The sequence below is a fragment of the Schistocerca piceifrons genome, chromosome X, assembly GCF_021461385.2.
Source record: "Schistocerca piceifrons isolate TAMUIC-IGC-003096 chromosome X, iqSchPice1.1, whole genome shotgun sequence".
Classification (NCBI taxonomy): Eukaryota; Metazoa; Arthropoda; class Insecta; order Orthoptera; family Acrididae; genus Schistocerca; species Schistocerca piceifrons.
This window is the reverse complement of record NC_060149.1, coordinates 736,642,601-736,669,823: the sequence shown is the minus strand read 5'-3', so window position 1 is coordinate 736,669,823 and position 27,223 is coordinate 736,642,601. Positions and strand designations below refer to the sequence as shown.

The window sequence follows — 27,223 nt, the reverse complement described above, 5'->3', positions numbered from 1 at the left end:
TCATGGTTTCCCACAGCATAGGCTTTCAGTCTTGGAGAACACTCAGGCATTGGGCTTTTAACATTTCACTGTGCCAAGGGTGTACCGTGAGTACCTTGATCCTGTAGGAAACTGTCATATCAAGACTTTGATGCTGCAGGACCAGTGTGCTGATAACAAGGGCTGCCACTATCACTTATTGTAGTAGCAAATAAATGTGCTACACTCTGCTCACCGGACTAATGTTGGACAACAACAACATCTGCTGCTGCTGCTGCTGCTGCTACTACTACTACTACTACTACTACTACTCCCCCACAAATGTACTTATACTCTCAACTGTTGAGTGTCTTTAATTCAAATGCTCAAGAGTTTATATTGATACTTTCAGTCTCTTGCAGGACTTGGAAACAGCTTTTTGTGTTGCACAGTTATTGCTTTTTGGAAAGGCTTTGATAGAATACCACTAACAGATGAATTATGTTCTCACAAAATTATCATCTCTGTGCAAGAGCAGGATAAGAATCTTGTTGCTGATGTATCTAGTACATCAGTGTAAATGGTCATCAAAAGTACCTTAACATTGCGTGTTCATGAGGGAGTTGTGACAAGACGGTAGTATTCTTTGTGCAGAAAACACTGACATGTTTGGTGTAGTGCCAGCTCAATAAGCCCTGCATAATCTGAAAGGCTCTGCAGTAACTTAAAACTCATTTAGAAATTATGTAAAGGTAATTCACTTCAGACAAGTAATTGAAATTCCTCAATTTTGTTTCATTACAAAATCACCAGGTAACTGTAGAGTCAATGCATAACTTCAAATATATGGGCAAGAAATTTTGGAGTAGTCTCAGATGGAATAAAAGTGTGAAATAAATAGATGGAGATGTAGTTCACAAATTGAACTTGATTTGAAATTTCTGTGGAAATGTAATTTGTGTCCATTATTAAGGTAAATGAAGAAACTCTGCCATGAAGTATTCTTGATTATTGAGTAAACAGTTTTTCAAGTTGGTAACTAGGGCAATGTTTTCCCTGATATGCACCACAGATTGGGGGATGTCCTCACTTTGTGGAGGAAAGATGCCCAGATTTTCAAGTAGCTCTTTACAATCAGCCTGATCACTACTTCTAGCTGTTATTCTTATGGCCCTTTTCTGCAGTTTAAAAATCGTTCATATTGTGTGTCTTTGATCTATAGAAAAGAATTTCATAGCTCAGAACTGAGTGCATGCAGATCTTGCATGCAGTCACCACAAGACATCAGCTGTTACAAACTGATGTTAAAATTATAAGAGCATAACATGCTGATGACATTCTTCTTGCCAATATCTTTGTGTGCTCATTCCTTGTTGGCTGCTACTGTTCATCCCTAAAAACTTTGTGCTTGCTACACGATCTATAGGGTTATCATCTATGCCTCATGTGACAGTGTTGTCCCCTGCTGAAGTGCACCCTGTATGTTTTTCCTATGCTTAACATAAATTTATTACGTACTGTCCAATTGTAAACATCCTTGAGGGTTTTATTTGCTTTCTGTAATAGGAATTCTGATGTTTTATCTGCGACTATGGTGTCGCTGTCATCTGTATAGAGAACGTGGCTGTGTTTTACATGGCCTTGCACATTGATATGACAATAGCACTAAATGTTATAATTCATCATCTCTACACCAGTGCTCTGTAATACGTACTACAAAGCTACTTTATTTTTAATGGACTGCACATTTTGATGAAAAATAGAACATTCTAAGCAAATTTGCTTGGTGTTCGTGCACTCCAATACGATACTTTCTAATTTTTGCCTACGAGTTGAAGAAATCTCTAAGCAGGTTGAGATACTTTTAAGAGAGGAGCCTGTTGTCATGGTTTATTCTAAAAAAAATGCCTAGTTATCATACTCATGAGAAGTTATTTGACTATGAGTGACCCCACATACACCTGCTTTACTCTCACCAATCAACTCCACTGACCAACCTTCGCAGCCCTGTTGAGGTGCAGATCGTGCCTATGGTAGCCTAATGTCCTGATAGTCACTGCTGACTCCAGTGCATCCAATTAGGAGTCATCAGTGCCATCTCCGCATTGACTCACCATCCAGCACTACCAAGACAGGCCGATCTTGCACCAGAAAAGCTTTACCATGTTGACATTGGTACTACCAGATAGGGAAGCTATCTTATTCGGGGCACCACCTATGTTGTATGCCCTGTCCCTGTACAAGCTTTCCCTGCCCCACCCATTATCACCACCTGATCATCGTTTGTGAAATCCTTACACAAAAGCATTAAACCCTCAGTCACCTGATTTAGCTCAGCACTTGGCTTAAAAAAGCTGGTGACCTGATACTCCTCCCATAATTTCTCTGGTAATCAATGGCCTGCACCTCTGCTATGACTGCTGCCTTGCAGCAGTACTTACTTCTTCCCAACATTGGTGGTTTTCCTATCCTTCCTATCTGGAGGCAGAGACTACTGCACATTACCTTTTCCTACACCATCCTGAGGCTACTGTCCCCTCAACTCTGGCATCTGGAACCTGTTGCTAGTAGACACAACAAAACTATGACATCACATTCTCCTCCTGCTAGCCCTCCTGCCATATGCCAGTTCCCAACCACCCCCTCGCCACTGCCTTCCCTCATTCTCACAAGCTCTCTCCTAACTTTATCCATCTGTGCCTAAATGGCACAGATCATACTTTCTTGCACCTCTGTTAACCTATTTCTGTTGCATATTTTGAAATTCTATGAGAGTCGCCTCAGTGATCTGCACAGAGTCCTCCCAATGACATTCCCCCTAGCGAAACCATTTACTACAGCACCCACAATACATCCCACTACTTTATTCAGGGAACTCCCACAGTTTCCACTTATGGTCAAATAAAAAGTATTTCTACAGCAAATGGAAAAACTTAAATATGTAGAACTAATGGAACATTATGAGGTATATTATGTGTGTTTCACTATAAAAAAAAAATGTAACTTCCAATAATATGGTAAGTTCATTACTAGCGTATTTAAAAGGGCATGCTGACGAGTAACACCTCAGAATTTACGCGAAACCTCTTAAAGCTTTTTAATTAAAACAAACTTTATTAACATTCTACATCTTTATTCTTCATGTCTACATATTTCTTTCTTAACATAATCAATCACCTTGATAATGAACACATTTTGCCCAATGAGAGGCCAATTTATTGTTATCATCACTGTAGAATGTTTACTTTGTTGATGGAGCCACAGCCTCACCTCTGCTTGCACTGTTTCATTGCTATCAAAGTGAAATCCTCGAAGGTGTTGTTTAAGTTTTGGAAACAGATAAAAATTGCATGAGGCTAAGTCGGGACTTTATAGAGGATGATCGATGACAGTGAACCCAAGGCATCTGAATGTTGCAGATGTTGCAGCACTCGTGTCTGGTCTTTCATTGTTATGCTGAAGAAGAGATTGCTCCATGTGTGAATGAAGTATTTTGAATTCATGCTTGCTGTTTTCTAAGGATCACTGAGTACCATGCAGAGTTTATGGTGGTGCCTTCATGCATTCCAAATGCTCCACACCTTGAATGTCCCAGAACACACTGAGCATGACTGACTGCTGATGGCACGATCTTCAACTTACACTCCTGGAAATTAAAATAAGAACACCGTGAATTCATTGTCCCAGGAAGAGGAAACTTTATTGACACATTCCTGGGGTCAGATACATCACATGATCACACTGACAGAACCACAGGCACATAGACACAGGCAACAGAGCATGCACAATGTCGGCACTAGTACAGTGTATATCCACCTTTCGCAGCAATGCAGGCTGCTATTCTCCCATGGAGACGATCGTAGAGATGCTGGATGTAGTCCTGTGGAACGGCTTGCCATGCCATTTCCACCTGGCGCCTCAGTTGGACCAGCGTTCGTGCTGGACGTGCAGACCGCGTGAGACGACGCTTCATCCAGTCCCAAACATGCTCAATGGGGGACAGATCCGGAGATCTTGCTGGCCAGGGTAGTTGACTTACACCTTCTAGAGCACGTTGGGTGGCACGGGATACACGCGGACGTGCGTTGTCCTGTTGGAACAGCAAGTTCCCTTGCCGGTCTAGGAATGGTAGAACGATGGGTTCGATGACGGTTTGGATGTACCGTGCACTATTCAGTGTCCCCTCGACGATCACCAGTGGTGTACGGCCAGTGTAGGAGATCGCTCCCCACACCATGGTGCTGGGTGTTGGCCCCGTGTGCCTCGGTCGTATGTAGTCCTGATTGTGGCGCTCACCTGCACGGCGCCAAACACGCATACGACCATCATTGGCACCAAGGCAGAAGCGACTCTCATCGCTGAAGACGACACGTCTCCATTCGTCCCTCCATTCACGCCTGTCGCGACACCACTGGAGGCGGGCTGCACGATGTTGGGGCATGAGCGGAAGACGGCCTAACGGTGTGCAGGACCGTAGCCCAGCTTCATGGAGACGGTTGCGAATGGTCCTCGCCGATACCCCAGGAGCAACAGTGTCCCTAATTTGCTGGGAAGTGGCGGTGCGGTCCCCTACGGCACTGCGTAGGATCCTACGGTCTTGGCGTGCATCCGTGCGTCGCTGCGGTCCGGTCCCAGGTCGACGGGCACGTGCACCTTCCGCCGACCACTGGCGACAACATCGATGTACTGTGGAGACCTCACGTCCCACGTGTTGAGCAATTCGGCGGTACATCCACCTGGCCTCCCGCATGCCCACTATACGCCCTCGCTCAAAGTCCGTCAACTGCACATACGGTTCACGTCCACGCTGTCGCGGCATGCTACCAGTGTTAAAGACTGCGATGGAGCTCCGTATGCCACGGCAAACTGGCTGACACTGACGGCGGCGGTGCACAAATGCTGCGCAGCTAGCGCCATTCGACGGCCAACACCGCGGTTCCTGGTGTGTCCGCTGTGCCGTGCGTGTGATCATTGCTTGTACAGCCCTCTCGCAGTGTCCGGAGCAAGTATGGTGTGTCTGACACACCGGTGTCAATGTGTTCTTTTTTCCATTTCCAGGAGTGTATTTGGCATTGGTTATCCTTTGTGGTGGAACTCCAATGATGCTGTTATGTTTTTGGGGTAAGAATGGTGAACTCCGCTTTCATCAGCTGTCACAGTGTTGTTAAGGAACCCATAATCCTTACAATGAAAGCACAAAAGAAATTGTTGGCAGATGACCAGTCTCCTCTGTTTCATATCAGGAGTGAACATTTGAGGCACCCACAGTCCACACAGTTTTCTGTACTGTAGTTCTGCAATGATGACCTGTACACACTCTTATGATACGCCACACTTATCTGAGAGTTGTGTCTGTGCTATCCAATGATTTTCTCTGATGACTTCAACCCGGTTCTGATGAGCCTCGTTGCTTGCTGTACTTGGGCATCCACTCTGATCTCTGTCACACATGTTGAGGTTAGCATCACCGTATCCTTTGTCATGAGCACAAACAACCCAATATTGCACATTAATTCTGTCCATACAATCATCAACACGATTTCAGTTGGAGGCACCATTTCTGAGATTAGAAACATGATTACAGTATGCTGTTTCTCATGTACCAACATGCTTATGTTACACACCACAATGGTACACCCTACAATTTGGTGCAGCTTGAGTCAGCAGAGCAGGAAAGTCAATCAAGTAATATGCACGCCATATAATACCTCAACTGATATTGAAAACAGAATAAAAACTTCAGAGCAATTACTTTTCAGCATGCCCTTATAAACAAACGCCAAACAGAAGTTGCGCCTAACAGCATTCAAAATAAGAATGTGACAAGAATTAGGCAGTTTAGATTCTATTGTGTTGATAAAAACTTCTGAATAATTATAACATTGATTTATTTTGTGTTAATGCATTTTTGCTACAATTTTTTTTTTTTATTATTGCTGGTTTTGTAATTTTTTGTTACTGCCATGTTGGAAGAACATTGGTTATGATTTGTATTTTCATAAAACAAACTAACTACTATTTTGAAGGTTTACTTAAACATGTGTAATGTCACAAAATTGTTAGTAATGGTGCTAGAAACATGTTTTTCATTGTATGAATGTTTATCGTAGCTGTTACAAAAAATTTAACTTTTAAAATTAATGTTTTCTGTTTTAATGATTTACAGTGTCCTGTAAAAATTTCTCATTTGCCGAATGATGGCTTTTTTCCCATCACATTTCAAATTTTTAGCTTCTGAATAATTTAATGTAAATGTAACTGTGACTTAGCAGTTTTCTATTGATCATGTGAAACAGAACAGTAATACCTCTTACTGAGTATTGTGCTTGATATATATGAAACAAGTATTGGCACTGATTTTGTGATAATTTGTTCACAGTGATAGAACATCTTCCCCAAGAACTGAGGGATCGTTTCACTGAAATGCGTGAGATGGACTTGACGGTCCAGAGTGAGTAATCGTTGAGAAAATATTAAAATTCTTTATGGTTCTTTTCTTCTTTATAAGTTGTTGAAAATACGCTAACTTTATCAAAGATTGGTTCATTGCCTTTCGTTTTCGTTTTGGTCTTCCATTGTCTGTCATTAGCTTTCTAATCTTTCCCATATTGCATTTAATCCACTTACGTTTTTGATAAAATGGTGGCTGAATAATAATCTTTCAGAGTTTGTTGTGTGTGGGTGGTAAAGAGTTAGTGAGGAGTAAAACTATCTATTAGAGTAACTTTAACATATTATGTTTTTGGTTTTGATAGCCAGTGATAAAATTGCTACCACTGCTGAGGTATGTCATAAGATCTAATGCTTATTTTCACTGTCAAATCATCCCTTGTATGTAATCCCAGGCCACTGTAAAATGTGAGGTCCATTTAGAGATGTTATTCAGAAACACCATGATATTTTGGTTGTTACTTCACTTTCAGCTAAATGTCTTGGTAATAAAGAAAACTGATTAATTTTAATTGAAGTGTTGATGATGTCAAGAGTCTACTGCCTCTAAGACATTGTGGTTGCTACAACAGGTTTATTAATCTCATGCAAAATGAAATGTGTCTCTTCTCTATACTCATTCATTAAGAAATGAGGGAGACAGGTTCAGATAAATGAATATTTTCACTAAGTAAACAAAAAATAGTGTTTGAAATTTACTCAAACTGTCACTTCTTAGACAGTGTGGATACTGTTGCAATGATACAGCCATGAAACATTGGCAGGATGACATGAAGTTTACAGAGATCTTTTACAGTTTTTAATCTGTGTATATTGATACTTATCAGTTTCAACAATTCCCTTTTAAGCAACCACCTCTACATTGTCTTCACCTTCCAACCTATTTCTAATTGATTATTCTCATTTCATTACCTCTAACTTCCATCTGAAACATTTTATTCATATTTCTAACACTTGTCTTGGCTACATATCTTACCATTTTAATTTCTTAACGTTTTTTTATATATTGTCCCTGCACTGGTCTTTCAGCATTCTGGTTTACATGCTTCATTTTGCCCCTTCGTCATTTTTGTCCTGGGTGAGCTAGTGTCTCGTATACGTATACTTTTTTGGGATGTTTATCATACTTTCAAATTATGCTTCATTGCATAGCTTGTACTCATTTAATTGTTTACCATCCTATCATGCCAGTCTATAACAGTTCCAATGTGCCTCATATTACCTACCCTTTTCGCAAGTGAGCAGGGTTTACCATTTGAGTCCTCTTGGATTTTCATCGTTGGCACTTGGATCTTAGAATCTGGAGCTTCCATAACTTATTATTGGAACAGTTCCATCCTAGTCAAAAATTTCGTGTGTGTGTGTGTGTGTGTGTGTGTGTGTGTGTGTGTGTGTGTGTGAGAGAGAGAGAGAGAGAGAGAGAGAGAGAGAGAGAGAAGTGAATGACGTGTTCAGTTATACTGTAGTGTGCACAGGCTCATTTCCTTGAAAAGTTCAGTGCAAAGTGTAAATGTTGTGTGCCACACTCTTCTGTCTCCCGAATACAGGATATCTGACAGACTTAACCTATGGAACAGATTATGTCATTGCTGTTGATTAAACTAGGTTTGTTTAATGCTTCAGTTGATTAGCTCCTCCCCAATACCCAAGCCTTCCCAATCACCAAGTACTCCCCCCCCCCCCCCCCCAACATACGAAGGTTTTTTTTCTTTCCAACTGGGCAAATTAAGTAATTCCTTTCTGTTACATTGCATAAGAATTTGAAAAGTGAATGTGTTTGGAAGAGTTTTGAAATCTGGCGTTTGTCTTAAAAAATTGAGAGAAATTCGCGAACCTAGTGTATTAAAATTTATCTGTATGTATATGTGAAAAGGATAGATTACTATTCACCGTAAAGGTGACACTTTGAGATGCAGACAGGCACAATGAAAAGTCTGTTGGACACTGAGCTTTTGGGCAAAGCCTTCTTCAGAAAAGAAAGTAGAACACACACACACACACACACACACACACACACACACACACACAGACACAACCGCCATCTCTGAACGCTCTAGCTGATAACTGAACTGCAGCTGTCGTGTTGGATGAAAGCAACAATCTGTAGTAGAGGCAGGGAAGGAGGAAGGTTAGCAGGGTGCGGCGAGCCCAGGCTTCCAGGTGCAATGTCGGGATGCTGTGAGAGGAGCAGAGAGGGGAAAAGACTGGTGGGTGCATTGGCAGAGCACAGTGCACGGTGAGGGTGAGGGATGTGAATTGGGAGGAGGTGATAGGACAGAAGGGGCAGAAACTGTTGGGTGGAGGGTGTGGGGACATTGGTTATCGTAGGTTGAGGCTGGGATAATTTTAGGAGTAGAGAATGTATTGTAAGGGTAACTCCCACCTGTGCAGTTCAGAGAAGCTGGTGGTGGAGGATCCAGATGACTCAGTTGTGAAACAGCCAACTACTGCTCCTTTGAAGGGAAGGTATACAAATAAATTTGTGGCACAGCCATGGGCACCTGCATATCTCTGTCCTGTGCCAACCCATTTATGGGCCATCTAGACAAAATCTTCCTAGACTCCCAAAACCCCAAACCCGTAGTCTAGTTCAGGTTCATTGATGATATCTTCGTGATCTGCATTCAGGGCCAAGACATCCTATCCTCATTCCTTCACAACCTCAACAGCTTCTCTCCCATCCACTTCACCTGGTCCTGGTCCAGCATACCACCTTCCTGTACACTGATTTGCTCCCATCTGATGGCTCCATCCACACCTCTGTCCACATTAAACCCACCAACCTCCAACACTACCTGCAATTCAACAGCTGCCATTCCTTCCACACCGAAAAGTCCTTCCCATACAGCCTGGCCACCCGAGGAAGGCATTCTGCAGTAACAAGTATTCACTTGCCCAATATGCTGAACGTCTCATCCTATGTATTTTCCGTCACCCTCCCAACCCTTACAATATCCTAATCCATCCGTATTCTACTCCTAATCCCAGCCCCTTACCACAGGGATCATATCCCTGTGGAAGAGCCAGGTGCGAGACATGCCCAATCCAACCAGCCAGCGCTTGCTATTCCAGTCCTGTCGCAGGCTTATCCTACCATTCCAGTCCTGTCGCAGATTTATCATATGCCATCAGAGGCCTGGCCACATATGAAAGCAGCCATATCATATACCAGCTCTGCTGCAATTATTACATAGCTTTTTTTGCTGGTATCACTACCAACTAGCTGTCCACCAAGATGAATGACCACCACCAAACTGTGGCCTAGAGCAAAGAGAAGTGGACCACCCTGTGGCACAACATGCTGCTGAACATAACATGCTTGATTTCAGCAGCCGTTTCACAACCCTTGCCATCTAGATCCTCCCCTCCACCACCAGCTTTTCTGGACTGTGCACGTGGGAGTTATCCTTAAAACATGTTCTGCATTCTTGAAATAATCCTGGCATCAGCCTGCGATAACCAATGTCTCCATGCCTTCCACCCAACAGATTCTGCTCCCTCTGTCTTATCACCTACATCTATTTCATGTCTCCTCACCCTCATTGTGTGCCACTTCCTGCAACGCACCCACTGGTCTCATCCCCTTCTCTGATCCTCTCCTTTACTGTCCTCCCAGCCCTTTCCCCACAGCCTCCCAATGCTCTGTATGGCAGCCTTGTCCTGTTGCCTTCTAGTCTCTGCCCGCTCCATTGGACAGTGCCCTTCTCACGCACGCACACATACTGTGCTATCCCTCCACCTTTCCTGGCCCACTCTGTGTTGCTGCTTTCATTCAATGTGACCATTGCAGTCTGGCTACAGGGTGTATACGACCGAGGACAACCAGATCTGGGAAAAACCCGGGAATTTTTTCATCTGGGAGAAAACCGGGAAAAACCCCGGAATTTTACATTGTTTTAGTTTTCAGTTAAATTTTTGGGATTTTGACTGCTAAGAACCAATACTCTAACAAAGGATATTATTGTATCCCACTTCTGCAGAATAATACTGCAGCAACAAAACATGAACAAGAGGAGGGGAAAAAAACGAAAATAAAACTTACAAGCGTCTGCCAACAGCAAAGTGTGTCAAAGGCTTTAGGAAGACTATGCATGCTTCCTAACAACAAACTGCCTCCGATGAGTGTGATGTGACAGCTGTTTACATTTGATTCATTTGAGCGGTTGCGGGCGAGCTCTTGTGTGTGTGCAGTTGAGTCACATATGAGTAGTACCTTCTCCCACTTCTGGTTACAGATGTGTGGCTGGGCGCCACTACCCAGTATTGCCTGAGTTCGGAAATACTGTAGATCTGGGCTGATGCCATGAGCAGTCTGAGTTGCAGTGGGGAGTCTCCACGTGACCAATGTTTACGTTTAGTGATTTTGCTGTTTCCTCTTCATTCATTGCTCCCACGTAAAATGAAAACAAAACGGATTTCTGTGGCCAGGAGCTATCAAATGAATTAAAATACATTTGCATAATAACGGAACGCAAAAAAATGTTATTAGTTTCACAGAACAATGAAGTTATTTTTGTCGATTTGCTAAAGAGATTTGGCTTTTATTAATCTTTTGCACTGAGGCAGTCAATTTATTTGAAATGAGGTGTTTGATTCCACACTGTTGGCTAGTTTGAACTGTGCACATTTTCCATCTTCTAGCTCGTATGGCATTATGCCATAATAAAGAACCAAACATGAGATAATACAGTACTGGTACTCAAAAAAATGTTCATCCGATTTTGGATATATGAATGTGCACTTTAAGCCGAATTATGCATTTCAGTATGGTTCATGAAATTCCGATGCTCTTGAAGTATCCTTTGATGTCTTGTTTCTTTCATGACATAATACAAGGTCTTTTAATATTTTACACGTACGAACATGCGGACTTCCTGCGTCATCATAGCTGCGCAAGGGCAGTGACGCCTGTTCCCTGGCGCTCTCTGGCAACTGCTGAAACGAACCAATTTCTAACAGGTCATGGGAAGATATTGAGAATGACTGTCTTACAAAAGTGCATCGCAATCTCGATTTCTATGCTTCAGAAAGTAACATGCGGTGTTTGGTGGAATTCGAATTTATATCTTCGTAACACGAAAATATGCAGCGTACATGTTGCGGCACATCAAACAAAACATATGTTTTTTCCCCCCTGAGTTTTGTTTTCTAAAGTGCGGGGAAATTCAACGTCGGTGTATAAAACCATAAACATTCTAAGGATTGATAAGTTTTACAGTGCCGAGGAAAAGTTACTGTCACTTAACACAGAAAATGCGTATTTTCACCCAGGAGAAAGTGTATTTTCAACCGGGAAATCTGGGAGAAATCCGGGAATTTTTTTTTCTTGTCCATGTATACACCCTGGGCTAGAGCAGCCAGAAATAGCCATCGTGTGTGTGATGAGTGTCAGCGTGTGTGAATGTGTGTACATTTTCATTTCTTTTCTGAAGAAGGGTTTGGCCGAAAACTCTTTGTATAACAGCCTTTCTACAACTCAACATGTTATTTTTATGCTGAGTAGCAATCTATCCTTTTCATAATATTGTTGATAGTCTAACCTGGACTTTCCATTGTTTGAAAGAGTAAAATTGTTGACTTGCTCAGCTATATTCTAAAGTACTTGTGCTAAATTTGCATTTTTGAAATCAGCAGGGTACGCTATGGTAGAACTCAGCAGTTCTCGTCAGCAAGACCCCCATGATACTCAGTTTTTACCGGGGGGGGGGGGGGGGGGGGGGAGGGGAGGGGGGGTGGTTGGGGGGGGGGGGGTGGAAGAGGATATAATGTTCAATTGTGAAAATTTGTACATATATTTTTGTACATTGTTGTTGTTGTGGTCTTCAGTCCTGAGACTAGTTTGATGCAGCTCTCCATACTACTCTATCCTGTGCAAGCGTCTTCATCTCCCAGTACCTACTGCAGCCTACATCCTTCTGAATCTGCTTAGTGTATTCATCTCTTGGTCTCCCTCTACGATTTTTACCCTCCACACTGCCCTCCAATACTAAATTGGTGATCCCTTGATGTCTCAGAACATGTCCTACCAATCGATCCCTTCTTCTAGTCAAGTTGTGCCACAAGCTCTTCTTCTCCCCAATTCTATTCAATACCTCCTCATTAGTTATGTGATCTACCCATCTAATCTTCAGCATTCTTCTGTAGCACCACATTTCAAAAGCTTCTATTCTCTTCTTGTCTAAAGTATTTATCGTCCACGTTTCACTTCCATACATGGCTACACACCATACAAATACTTTTAGGAACGACTTCCTGACATTTAAATCTATACTCAATGTTAACAAATTTTTCTTCTTCGGAAATGCTTTCCTTGCCCTTGCCAGTCTACATTTTATATCCTCTCTACTTCGACCATCATCAGTTATTTTGCTCCCAAATAGCAAAACATATTGCACATATTTTATAGATATATTTTTTATATCTATAAGGTCAAAGTTTTCGACTTTCTGAACTGTGCTACATGGAATTTAACCTCAGTCTCCTTTTCATGTTTATTACACACTATTGTCCATATGTTAGTGGACCTTAGAAACCCAAAAAGAAATAAATGCATGGTACACCATAATGAGTACTGACAAAATTGTGTCATGTGACACAGTGCCAAAGATTCGAGATACGTTGATAACGGGTTGTGGAGAATTCTGCCACCTGCTGTATGTGGTGCCCTACTCTGGGGGCATATAGCATGTCATAGAGTGTATGATGTCCTTGAATTGCAATGTTTATTTCACATCGGGCTGACCATTGTACCTTACAGTAATACCCATCCTGCTGGGGTCCTCATGCACATAACAACATGGAGGGTTAATATGTCTGTGCGTATAGAGTGTAAGTATCCTTACATTACAATGTTCTTCAGACAGGCACGCATATCTGAAGGACATTGTAATGTAGAGGTACCACTGTATAAGCGCAGATATTGTAACGATCTGTGATGCTATGTACAGGAGTGCACAAGTCTGACATTCAACAGTTGTGGAACTGTTAGTCGGGTAAGTGCATCCACCATGGCAAGATCATACCACATCAGATAAAAAAAATCAGTTTTTAATTTTCCTCTGGCGTAAAACAACAAAAAAAGGTACCATGACATAGGTTTTTAATTGTCCTGAAGACAAATACAACATAAAAAACAACAGTGAAATCAGTTTTTAATTGCCTTGAGATGGGCACAAGACATGTTCATTATGCTGTCTACTGTTCTCTGCTACAAACTGAAATTGAGAAACAGTGTGCTTCACAACAGATTGGAGTGTCTCAGGGATCATATTCAGAATGTGTTGTGCAATGTGTGCCTTCAGTTCAGCTACATTTGTAATCGGAGTATGGAACACTGCATCTTTCAGATACACCCACAGCCAGAAGTCGCACGGATTAAGATCAAGTGATCTGGATGGCCATACTGAAGGGAACTGACAGCTGATAATTCTAGCATTTCCAGAATGCCTCTACAGTAGCAGCTTCACTGGCTGTTCAATGTGCAGAGGAGTGCCTTCTTGCACAAAAATGATCCTACTCACACACCCACACTGTTGAATGGTTGTAATGATATCTGTGCGTAGAACACTCTCATAGCATTTACCAGTGACTGCACTTTTCTACATCACCACCTGACCCCTTCTGCAATGCTGTAGCCATACATTCTACTGATGTCAGATCAGTTGTTTTCGTCCCTCTACCACATTGCCCTTCAAAAGAAACTGTCTTCCCAAACTTCATAATAGTTTTCTCTAGACCCATGGCAGACATCAGACCAATGCCTTTTTTCGCACCCTTGAGGGTCCAGAACTTGTGTAGGGTTACTGGTGCACAGTCACCATTGTTGTAAAAGAGCTTTAACAGCAGCACATGATTCTACACAGAGACAGGCAGACTGAGTGTCTCATACAGCTGTGGAGCCCATGTCTTTTACTTTGCATATTGTGCCACTTAACATTGCCAGCTAGTGGTAAAATTTTTGGCCAATAACATTTTCTCCTTCTTCGATAATATTATGTTGAAATTCAACATCATTCTGAGCAGTTGGTTTTTACAGCATTTTGAAACTGAAACTGTAATTATAAACACCTTGTAGATAATATTAAAATGAATGTTATTTACTCATAATGTTAATAGCATCTGGTGATATTAAAGTAGCATATCACTTCCCATAAATGAGTGTCTTAGTTTGCAGTTTGCTTAAGGCAGAAAAAACAAAAGTAGCTAGGACAGCTACGGAAGAGGAGAGATACCCAAATAAGATTCCCTGCTCTTTATTTATAATGTTTGAGTTGCAGTTGGTGCATCTGGATACTATTGATAACTACCCTTCACACACAAATCATAGTTATAGAAATTCGAATAACATTCATTGGCCTATACTTGGTAGTTCTGCTTCCAGTCAGTGAGTTGGCAGCTGGTGCCACCATGCCTTTGAAGTGTCAGCTTTCCCACTGCTAACTAGCTCAAGCAACACACAGGCTGAACAGATGTATTCTGTCTATTACTATTCTAATGGAGAACTGGCAACACTTTAGAATACATTTGTCAACTGTGTGGCCATTGATTTACTTCCTGAGAAATTTATTCAATTTTTTCCTTGTCATTAGATTAAATATTCTGAATGATTCTCATTTAAGGGATGATGTAGAGATAGAAAATGTATGTTTTTGAGTTCAGGAAGGTTGTATCAACAGAAACTGCAGCTTACTTCCCCTTATACACTGGGAAAGCTCCATCTTAGCCATCACTGGAACAACAAGGGAGTGATGTCTGTTACAGCTGTACAATAGCTTAGTGGTAAAGTGTTTGTCCTTTGAGGGGGAGACTGCATTTGTTTTTGGCTTTAGTCTTGCTGGAGTAAATATTTTTACCTCTTCTGTGGTAGAGCCACTAGCAGGCACACTGATGATCAGTAAAGAAATCTTAAGGCAAATTATCCCCCATAAGTTTTGTTGCTACCTTGATACTGTACCTCTAGAGTTGTATAGATGAAAAACTTGCATGACTGCACTTGTTAATGCCTGTTTTTTTTGCTTTTGTCCATTGTATTGACGTAATTGTGCCATTCAATGAACTGTTAAGTGAATTTTGTTATGTATATACTCCTTCTGCTACATTTTGCATACTTCTGTGGTAGTCGTTCCTGTAACACCACTTCAATACAGTAGTGAACTGAACAAACACAGACCTGTTTTAAATACACCGAAAGTGCATATTATCCCGCCAATTTGTGACAATTTGGGATTCTCTGTTATATTAAAAAAAAAGTTTCTATTAAAAATATTATGATGATAAGTTGTAATTCATTTGTATTAGTACAGTGCATACTATGTGGCATTTTTCATAAGTTTATTAAATACAACAGATAAAACATAAGAGATAAATTAATCAACAACAATATAGTTTCTCAAATTATCTAAAACAGTCTGACAAGGCTCAAATAGTTTTTCAACTCCAGACATGCAGACAGTATGTTGGTAGCACTTCATCTCTTTGCATCTTATGCTGTGGAAGAGACAATAAAGCTGTGCAGTTGGACATAATAATAGGGTCAAGGGGCCTCACGAATTCTGTCTTCGACTGTGCATGGGAACAACTATTCTATTCAAATTTAAAAGAACTGCAGTCAAGAATATGTTGTCAGTGCTGTATGTAATTGCCTGTGTGTTACATTATTATTCTACTACCCACTGATAATCAGTAAGTGGAATAAAATTAAGAAGTAGTATTACTAAAAACCAGTTACAGTTTAAAAACATTTTGAAATAGGAGCTAGTGACAACTAACAAAAATGTGCATTTTCAAGACAAGAAAAATTAAGACCTTAAAGAAACTCAGTTTATTTATGAACACCATGTATTCCCCTAGTTGAAGACTGTTTTCCATTTCAAGGTACAAAATTGTGTACGACAGATGAAGTATGACTTGATCATTCACACATTACCAACTAGTTTTTAAAATATACAGAATTTACTCACTATAAATCTCTGTCCCCCAATATATTACACAGAACTTAAACATATAGAACTCAAAGTATTTGCAAGTGCTGCACAAAACCTACTCTCATGTCTCACAATAACAACACAGTAGAAAATGCAAAAAACTGTTTATGGTGGATTCTAGTGCACATTTCTTCATGTGATTTTGAAATCAGTCAGTAAATTGAAACAGGGACCATTAATCATCATGTATTCCTAGGTACCTCAATGTATGACACTCTCACCTACACATTTCTTATTTTACATCTAACACAAGTTGTTAGTGGAAGACAGTGAAGCTGACACACTTCACCTCTGGAACAGACACTGTGTGTACTTTTGATGTAGTGCTCTAATCTCTTGCCTAATGTGATGATGTTAAATGATGCTATGACAACTAGTTTTCTTATTACTACTTCTTTATCTGTTTCCATCTGTATAATGTTGACACACTGGAACCACTTATATTTAATAACAGGACAGTACTATCTAGTAAAAAATATGTGAACCTATATATACTGAGTGTATCTCCTCAGAGTCGTCAGGTGCATTTTCTCATGTGTTTTGGTACATATCTACAGTTTCATTTTTTCATTGTGTAGCTTGAGTCAGCCCAAATATTTTCTGCTCATTGCATCTCCCATGAGACACCCAGTGTCAACACAAAGCGTTGGCTTGTTTCAGACAAAATGATTTTTAGATTGAGATTTTATATGACCATTCAATAGGGTGCTCCCAAATTAGTCTAGTCCAGTATTCATTTTATCAATAGGTATTAACAGGACAGAAAACATGAAGAATAAACAGCAATTCAGTAGCGACTCTGTATTGCTGCGTGCTTGATGGTAGCAGTCAATGCAGGCCAAGGGGATGCTGTCGCTGCTGGAGTACTGGTTATTCTTCAGGTTTTACTGTCACTGTTAATACATACTGATAAAACAAATATTGCACTAGATTAATCTGTCAAATGGGCATGTTAAATTCTGCATTAAAAATAATTTAATTTGTAATGGGGAAACGAACAGACACTTTATGCCGACACTGGGCATTGCGTGAAAGACTTGATATGCCGTTCTTTCTATTCATAGGGTGCCTTGCTATCTTGTTTCAGCTGAAAATTTTGAATGAGGAAATGTCAGACCACTTGTGTTACTGTGACAAATTCTGTGTCCTGAATTACCTGTCTGAGTTAACAGTACATTAAACCAAGCCACTAACTTCATTGCTCAGGCAAACCAATAGGGGGATGAACAACAATTGGCATTCAGACTTTGATTCTGTGCACAGCCATGTAACAAAATTTGATTCATTAGCTTACAGGTTCCTGAAATGATAAAGTAAATACTGACTGAGTATAGTGGTGCTGTGATTGAGACACTGTATTTGCATTTAGGAAAAGCATGGCTCATATCATTGTCCAGTCTTTCTGCTTTAGGTTTCCCATAGTTTTTTTCTGATTTTGGATGGTTTCTGTGAAGAGGACACACCAGATTTCTTTCTCCACTTTCATCCTGTCCTAACTTGGCTCCGCCTGTAATGATCTTTTCTTAAGTGGGGTGCTAAATCTCCAATTTTCCTTCCTTCTTCCTTCAGTGGACTCCATGTTCTGTGACGCAATGGGAAGTGAAACCACATGTCAAATTTGTCCAGACTTGTTTGTATTCAATTTACGTAGACAGTCACATTCTTTTGGGTTTCAATGCCTGAATCTAAATGGATTATTAGAGAGATAAGTAATTATTAATGGCAAGATATCAGCCATTTAACTGAATCTTCCATACTAAATTAAACAATTTGGAGGTTACAGAAAATAATTAATTATAATCTGGAAAATCTAATGACACTCTGGAGCCTACATGAACCAGGAATCCATTAAGGAGGGTGAAATGAAATCAGGATCATCCAGAAGTGATTTTTACAGCTTCCTCACTGGAAGCTGGTTGTTTGAGAGTGTACCATCTATTGCCTGAAATGCACTACTAGCATCAGCAGAGGTATCAGACAGTATTGGATCTGAATTCCACAGCACTTGAGTACCTTTTTGTTTTATGTTAGTCTTCCATTTAATGGACATTATCAGTGTTAACTGAGCAGAGCCATGACTAATTTGTATAAAAGAAAGAGACACATTAGCCCAGCTAATTTTTCATCATAATAATCAACCATTCAACATCTACTACTGGATGAGGGCCTGCTCTAGACTCATCATCATCATCATCATCATCATCATCATCATCATCATCGTCATCATCATATTCAGATATACCAGTTGAAGTTGCTCCTGCTTGTTTTCTACTGTCATCTCCCCAACTCAAATTAGATCATGCTCTTGGTCTTTCCTTATATCTTGCAATCAGCAAAGAACTTCCTTGGTCCATCTACCAGCAGTTCAACTCACTACATGTCACACTCAACTCTGTTTTCCTGTTTCTTTCCTGATCCATTTGATTGTTTTCTTGTAACTCCTAGTAATTCCTAACATTCATATCTCCATTGTTCACTGAACTACTATCAGTTTTTCAAGATTTTTCTGTTAAAAGTCCATATTTCATTGCCACAATTCAAAATTGATATTTGCGCCATCTGTAAAGGAACTTATCCATCCATTTGGTGTCCAAACAGTGGGGAGAAGGGCAATCACCACATACATACACAAGCACTTTCTTTGAACTGTAGTGTCAACTTGAAGAGCAGCTGACTGTCACTCTGTTTCACCTACTTGTTCTAGTGTCAGTGCAGGGATACGCTTGAGGTGTACTTCTTTTCAGTGTAATGCATTCAGAAGAATTGCAAGAGGCAGGAAGGGTTTGAGGATGGTTTACCCTTGAAATTACTTTGAAACTATCTGCAAGAACATCTTTATTTTAAATTTTATTACCGTCAGTGTACTGGCGGTGCTTCCTGTATATTGTGTCCCCTTTTTGCTGTACTTGTACGTAACATCACTGCAGTCATAAAAATGTATTGGAATGAGTTTGGTGTTGTCAGTGTCAGTGACTCTCAGTAAAATGTACCCAATTTTTTGCTCTTGCTGCTGCCACATGGGAATTATATAAATGTAGCATTAAATTGCTGTACTAGTTATCCTCTTGCTTGGTTATAAGTTACAACCAATGGACTTTTTCGGTTGATGTGAGTTGCTGTATGTGAATACATTCAGATGCAGCTTATATAAATGCTTGCACTGATGGTGTGAAAGCCAAGAATGTCTGTACAGTGACCCACACATGCTTATTACTCCTGGACAGTTGGGGCAGGATTGTCACAAATTCTTGGCGAGGCATGCTACGTTGGCATTGCCACACAAGAATCATTAAGGCTGTGGTGGCACTCTTACTTAATGGTTTGCCTTGTCCTTTGTTTAGGAACACTTTTTTAAATCTTCCTCTTCTGATGGCAGAAGCGACTACAACAATGCTGCCCCAGATGCTGATGCATTCGCCTCCAAAGCTGCCAACACATACCCTGGGACGCGAACTGCATAGGGGATGTCTCGTAGAGGAAGGGGTTATGAATCTTCCATGTGCCCCCAGCAGCTCATTTTGTCAATGTACCTGACTATAGCAATATGCCTGATCAACAACATATTGTACCTGTTGGACACAATGAACTGTCCATACACTTGTTGACTTTTTGATTAACCAATGATGTTAAATTTAGTTATCACACCGGAGGAAAGGTCCGGCCATCCTGATTTAGGTTTTCCGTGATTTCCCTAAATCATTCCAGGCAAATGCCGGAATGGTTCCTCTAAAAGGGCACGGCCGACTTCCTTCCCTAATCCGATGAGACCGATGATCACGCTGTCTGGTCTCCTTCCTCAAAACAACCAACCAACCGGAGGAAAGGGTATCAGTGTATTGACTGATAATATCATTATAAATATTGGTGAAATGTCAGGAGGCATAGTGACACAGCGCTTCAGAGAGAACTTACAGAATATCATTAATAACTTTCCTCATAATACTGTTGTAATAGGGGGTGACTTCAACTTGCAAGGTACAGATTGGGGGAGACACATGATCAAAACTGGTATCAGAGACAGGTATTCGTGTGAAAATATTGTGTATGTCTTGTCCGAATATTAATTCATGTACATAATTAGTAAACCAACTCAAGACCTGCTACCAACAAACAGACCTAAACCTATACAATGAGTTAATGTAGGGGAAAGTATCAGTGATTATAAAGCTGTGATGGCAACTATGACTATAGGTATTACAAAGAGTGTTAGGGAATGGAGGAAATATTTTTTCTTGGCAAGAGTTACAGGATTTAATTTGCAGACTATTTGAGTTGTCAACATCAAATATTCAGCCGTGAGGAAGAAAACGCACAGCATAAATGGGAAACATTCAAAAACATCGTACAATATACCTTAGACAAATAGATTCCAAGCAAGGTCTTGAAGGTTGGTAATGACCCACAGTGGTTCAATAGCTTTGTTAGAAAACTGCTATATAAACAAAGAGTTTCATCGAAGATTCAAGAGAAGTCAAAAACTAACAGAAAAACAAAAGCTGAACAGAGCAAAAATAGACATACGGAGAGGAACGAGAGAAGTGTTGAACGGATCTGAAAGTAAAATTTTGTAAACCAATTTAACTAAAAATCCTACAAGGTTTCGGTATTATGTAAAATTAGTAAGGAATTCAAAATCATCTATGCAGTCACTAAGTGACCATACAGGCACCGAAATGGAAAGTTCACTTGAGCAATGGAGGATACAAAGTGACTAGAAACGATTGCAGGTCATTCTTGTTTTCAGGAAGAGTCATAGGACAGATGCGCAAAATTATAAGCATATATCATTGATGTCAGTCTGTCGTAGAATTATGGAACATGTTTTATGCTAAGAATTATGAAATTTTTGGAGGATGAAAATCTCCTCTGTGAAATCAACATGGGTTTCACAAGCAGATCTTGCAAAACTCAGTTCGTCTCTTCCTCCATGAGATCATCAACAGGTAGTACTGATAGAAGAGATAGAGAAGACTAACTGATACAGCATGAAGAGTAGTGTATTTCATCACAGGATCATTTAGTCAGTGCAAGAACTTTACAGAAGTGCCCAACAAAACTCCAGTGGCAGATGCTACAAAGGAGGTGTTGTGCATCACAGAGAGCTTTACTACTGAAATTTCGTGAGAATGATTTCCAGGAAGAGTCGGACAACATGTTACTTCCTCCCAGCTACATCTCACAAAATGACCACAAAGAGAAAATTGGAGAAATCGGAGCTAATACAGAGGCTCGCTGACAGTGAGTCTTTCCATGTGCCAACTGCAGGTGGAACAGGGAAGCAGAGGGGATCAGTTAGCAGTACCAGAAGTACCCTCCACCACACACTGTCAGTGGCTTGTGAAGTATTAATGTAAATGCAAAATATAAAGGAACATTTCATGGCAAGAGGCACACAGCAAGGCTGTTTTGGCTGATGTGGAACCATGATACCGTCACTTCTAGAATGCTCTTCATCAGGGATACTTCTGCTGAGATGAAGGCTCAGCGTAGAAAATGTTAGAGAATACCCCACTTGGAAGAACTGGCTTGACCCAAAGGGCAGATCAGGAGTAGGCAAGAAAATAGTGCACACCTTTAAAATGTATTTTGAGTTTTATTTTCATAAGAAACATTGCTGGAAGCAGCTGTCGGATGTCAGGTCACTGTGTTTGCATAGCGTTTTCTGAGCTAGATCCAGGGCTTGTTCCTGAGCCTTGCTGAGATTATAGCCTCAGTCCCGGTTGATAAAATTGTCCCTGGTGTGAATTGCAGTGGCTTCTCTAGTGACACTGCCCTATTATTTCGAAGTCTATGCTAAAATCCTGGTATCCATTGCATAATTCTGTGACAAACAATGCTCTGTGACTGCCAACTTGTTGGGATATCTTAGTCGAGTGTGCCACTGGTATTCTCGGGATCGATCTTTGATGGTGCGCTTTGTTTGTCCAATATATCTCTTGCCACATTGGCACAGAATATGATAGACCCCAGCATTTCGCAATCTCAGATAATTTTTTATGCCCTTGTTTTATGCACTTGTTTTATTCGGCGGGTAAAAGACATTTCTTATTCAGTACATTTTCAGTGTGTGCCCAACTTTTCCCAATAGTGCGCCATTGTACAGCATACAGGCTGTGGCTGCCTCTTCCCCCATGACTTTTACCATCTCCAAAGGTTGTACTGCAGTGGTAGGGTGAAGAACGTCCGTAATCTGCCGTAGTGTAGTACCATTTTTTTCAGAACACGATTTTGAAGCATTCCAGTTCCTGTGGCACACTCTTTGTGTCTGAGATGGTACGTACCCTGTGTAATAGTGTTTTTAGTTCCCTGTTCCTCTGCACAGGGTGGTGGCAGCTGTCTGCAGGCAAATACAGGTCGGTGTGCATTTTCTTCAGATACACACCATGCCCCATGCTGCTATCAGCTCTTCTCTTGACCATCCAGGAATAGTATCTTCTTTCTTCTTTGGTCTCCATAGTGAATTTGGTGTTGGGATGTATGGCATTCAGTTGTGCAAGTGAGTCGAGGAGTTTGTTCCTTCTGTGAGGTCAGATAATGAATATGACATGCACGTGCATTAGGATGATGTCAAAACTTCATCCTTGATGTGCTCTATTGAGAGATTTGCAGCAACTGCTGAAAGTGGGCTGTCCATTGCAACTCCCTCCATTACTTCGTTATACTCCCCATTAAGTAGAAAAAACTTGGAGTTTATGACATGCCTGAAAAGATCAAAACTTATGACCAATAAGCTCTAGTGTTCTGATAGAGGCATCCGGGAGAAAATGAGGTGATGTCAAAGCTCACTATGATATCAGAGTGCTTCAGCCTGAAGTTACTTAGGCATTTCACAAAACCTGCAGAATTTTCAGTGTGATGCAGGCATTTACCCACATAAGAGTTTAGAATTTCTATCAGGTATTTTGCCAGCAATTATATTGGTGTCCTGACATTGCTGACATTGGGGTGTAACGGCACCACATCTTTGTGGAAAATGGCGAGAATGGAAAGTGAAAAGATTGGGAATTTGTGTAGGTGCTGATAACCATACCATTGAGCACCCAACAACCCAAAATCATCATCATCATCATCATCATCATCACCACCACCATCACCACATTATGCTGCTTCAGGAGGTAGTCACACCACCACCTGTTCAACTTCACTGATGATTTCCACAACCTGTGTCAACTTAGGACTGAGAGCGGAGTTAAGTCCCCTCCAGTCAGATTAATATGTCAGGCATGGGGCCTCCAGTGATGATTTGTCATTGAAACATAAAATTTTTAATGTTTAAAGACTTGTAGCCTTCCTGTGGGCAGTATCAGATGCCACCTAAGTAGCTCCATGTGTCCACTCTCAGGTCCAGAAGTTAAAATGATGACAAGTTGAAAATGTAGTTTAAAAAGTTCATGGGAGTTGTACTCAAGACTATACTGGGTAAAGTGTATTCAGTCATGTACCAAGGCAAGGCTGCTTGATTCTCCTGGCTACTGTAGAATCAATGTGATATATAGCCCGACCCCCCATGAACCATGGACCTTGCCATTGGTGGGGAGGCTTGTGTGCCTCAGCGATACAGACGGCCGTACCGTAGGTGCAACCACAACGGAGGGGTATCTGTTGAGAGGCCAGACAAACATGTGGTTCCTGAAGAGGGGCAGCAGCCTTTTCAGTAGTTGCAGGGGCAACAGTCTGGATGATTGACTGATCTGGCCTTGTAACATTAACCAAAACGGCCTTGCTGTGCTGGTACTGCGAACGGCTGAAAGCAAGGGGAAACTACAGCCGTAATTTTTCCCGAGGACATGCAGCTTTACTGTATGATTAAATGATGATGGCGTCCTCTTGCGTAAAATATTCCGGAGGTAAAATAGTCCCCCATTCGGATCTCCGGGCGGGGACTACTCAAGAGGACGTCGTTATCAGGAGAAAGAAAACTGGCATTCTATGGATCGGAGCGTGGAATGTCAGATCCCTTAATCGGGCAGGTAGGTTAGAAAATTTAAAAAGGGAAATGGATAGTTTGAAGTTAGATATAGTGGGAATTAGTGAAGTTCGGTGGCAGGAGGAACAAGACTTTTGGTCAGGTGATTACAGGGTTAGAAATACAAAATCAAATAGGGGTAATGCAGGAGTAGGTTTAATAACGAATAAAAAAATAGGAGTGCGGGTTAGCTACTACAAACAGCATAGTGAACGCATTATTGTTGCCAAGATAGACACAAAAGCCCATGCCTACTACAGTAGTACAAGTTTATATGCCAACTAGCTCTGCAGATGATGAAGAAATTGATGAAATGTATGACGAGATAAAAGAAATTATTCAGGTAGTGAAGGGAGACGAAAATTTAATAGTCATGGGTGACTGGAATTCGTCAGTAGGAAAAGGGAGAGAAGGAAACATAGTAGGTGAATATGGATTGGGGGGAAGAAATGAAAGAGGAAGCCGCCTTGTAGAATTTTGCACAGAGAATAACTTAATCATAGCTAACACTTGGTTCAAGAATCATGAAAGAAGGTTGTATACCTGGAAGAATCCTGGAGATACTGAAAGGTATCAGATAGATTACATAATGGTAAGACAGAGATTTAGGAACCAGGTTTTAAATTGTAAGACATTTCCAGGGGCAGATGTGGATTCTGACCACAATCTATTGGTTATGAACTGCAGATTGAAACTGAAGAAACTGCAAAAAGGTGGGAATTTAAGGAGATGGGACCTGGATAAACTGAAAGAACCAGAGGTTGTACAGAGTTCAGGGAGAGCATAAGGGAACAATTGACAGGAATAGGGGAAAGAAATACAGTAGAAGAAGAATGGGTAGCTCTGAGGGATGAAGTAGTGAAGGCAGCAGAGGATCAAGTAGGTAAAAAGACGAGGGCTAATAGAAATCCTTGGGTAACAGAAGAAATATTGAATTTAATTGATGAAAGGAGAAAATATAAAAATGCAGTAAATGAAGCAGGCAAAAGGGAATACAAACGTTTCAAAAATGAGATCGGCAGGAAGTACAAAATGGCTAAGCAGGGATGGCTAGAGTACAAATGTAAGCATGTAGAGGCTTGTCTCACTAGGGGTAAGATAGATACTGCCTACAGGAAAATTAAAGAGACCTTTGGAGAGAAGAGAACCACTTGTATGAATATCAAGAGCTCAGATGGCAACCCAGTTCTAAGCAACGAAGGGAAAGCAGAAAGGTGGAAGGAGTATATAGAGGGTTTATACAAGGGCGATGTACTTATGGAAATGGAAGAGGATGTAGATGAAGATGAAATGGGAGATAAGATACTGCGTGAAGAGTTTGACAGAGCACTGAAAGACCTGAGTCGAAACAAGGCCCCGGGAGTAGACAACATTCCATTAGAACTACTGATGGCCTTGGGAGAGCCAGTCCTGACAAAACTCTACCATCTGGTGAGCAAGATGTATGAGACAGGCGAAATACCCACAGACTTCAAGAAGAATATAATAATTCCAATCCCAAAGAAAGCAGGTGTTGACAGATGTGAAAATTACCGAACTATCAGTTTAATAAGTCACAGCTGCAAAATACTAACACGAATTCTTTACAGACGAATGGAAAAACTGGTAGAAGCGGACCTCGGGGAAGATCAGTTTGGATTCTGTAGAAATGTTGGAACACGTGAGGCAATACTAACCTTACGACTTATCTTAGAAGAAAGATTAAGGAAAGGCAAACCTACATTTCTAGCATTTGTAGACTTAGAGAAAGCTTTTGACAACGTTAACTGGAATACTCTCTTTCAAACTATGAAGGTGGCAGGGGTAAAATACAGGGAGCGAAAGGCTATTTACAATTTTTACAGAAACCAGATGGCAGTTATAAGGGTCGAGGGGCATGAAAGGGAAGCAGTGGTTGGGAAAGGAGTGAGACAGGGTTGTAGCCTCTCCCCGATGTTATTCAATCTGTATATTGAGCAAGCAGTAAAGGAAACAAAAGAAAAATTCGGAGTAGGTATTAAAATCCATGGAGAAGAAATAAAAACTTTGAGGTTCGCCGATGACATTGTAATTCTGTCAGAGACAGCAAAGGACTTGGAAGAGCAGTTGAACGGAATGGACAGTGTCTTGAAAGGGGGATATAAGATGAACATCAACAAAAGCAAAACGAGGATAATGGAATGTAGTCAAATTAAATCGGGTGATGCTGAGGGGATTAGATTAGGAAATGAGACACTTAAAGTAGTAAAGGAGTTTTGCTATTTAGGGAGTAAAATAACTGATGATGGTCGAAGTAGAGAGGATATAAAATGTAGACTGGCAATGGCAAGGAAATCGTTTCTGAAGAAGAGAAATTTGTTAACATCGAGTATAGATTTAAGTGTCAGGAAGTCGTTTCTGAAAGTATTTGTATGGAGTGTAGCCATGTATGGAAGTGAAACATGGACGATAACCAGTTTGGACAAGAAGAGAATAGAAGCTTTCGAAATGTGGTGCTACAGAAGAATGCTGAAGATAAGGTGGGTAGGTCACGTAACTAATGAGGAGGTATTGAATAGGATTGGGGAGAAGAGAAGTTTGTGGCACAACTTGACTAAAAGAAGGGATCGGTTGGTAGGACATGTTTTGAGGCATCAAGGGATCACAAATTTAGCATTGGAGGGCAGCGTGGAGGGTAAATATCGTAGAGGGAGACCAAGAGATGAATACACTAAGCAGATTCAGAAGGATGTAGGTTGCAGTAGGTACTGGGAGATGAAGAAGCTTGCACAGGATAGAGTAGCATGGAGAGCTGCATCAAACCAGTCTCAGGACTGAAGACAACAACAACAACAACAACAACAACAACATATAGCCCGAGTAAAGTTTGGCACAGCATGCTTGACTT

The 27,223-nt window shown here is 40.9% G+C and overlaps 1 protein-coding gene across 2 annotated transcripts in view; it reads left to right on the top strand.

Annotated features, from left to right (window-relative positions):
• The window catches only part of LOC124721546 (inhibitor of growth protein 3), a 192,270-nt gene that overhangs the window by 28,659 nt on the left and 136,388 nt on the right, over nucleotides 1–27,223 (top strand). For both annotated transcript variants that reach the window (XM_047246576.1, XM_047246575.1), the window contains one exon: nucleotides 6,338–6,409. In XM_047246576.1, coding sequence (XP_047102532.1) covers nucleotides 6,338–6,409 — 72 coding nt within the window. The remainder of the gene's footprint in view (nucleotides 1–6,337; nucleotides 6,410–27,223) is intronic.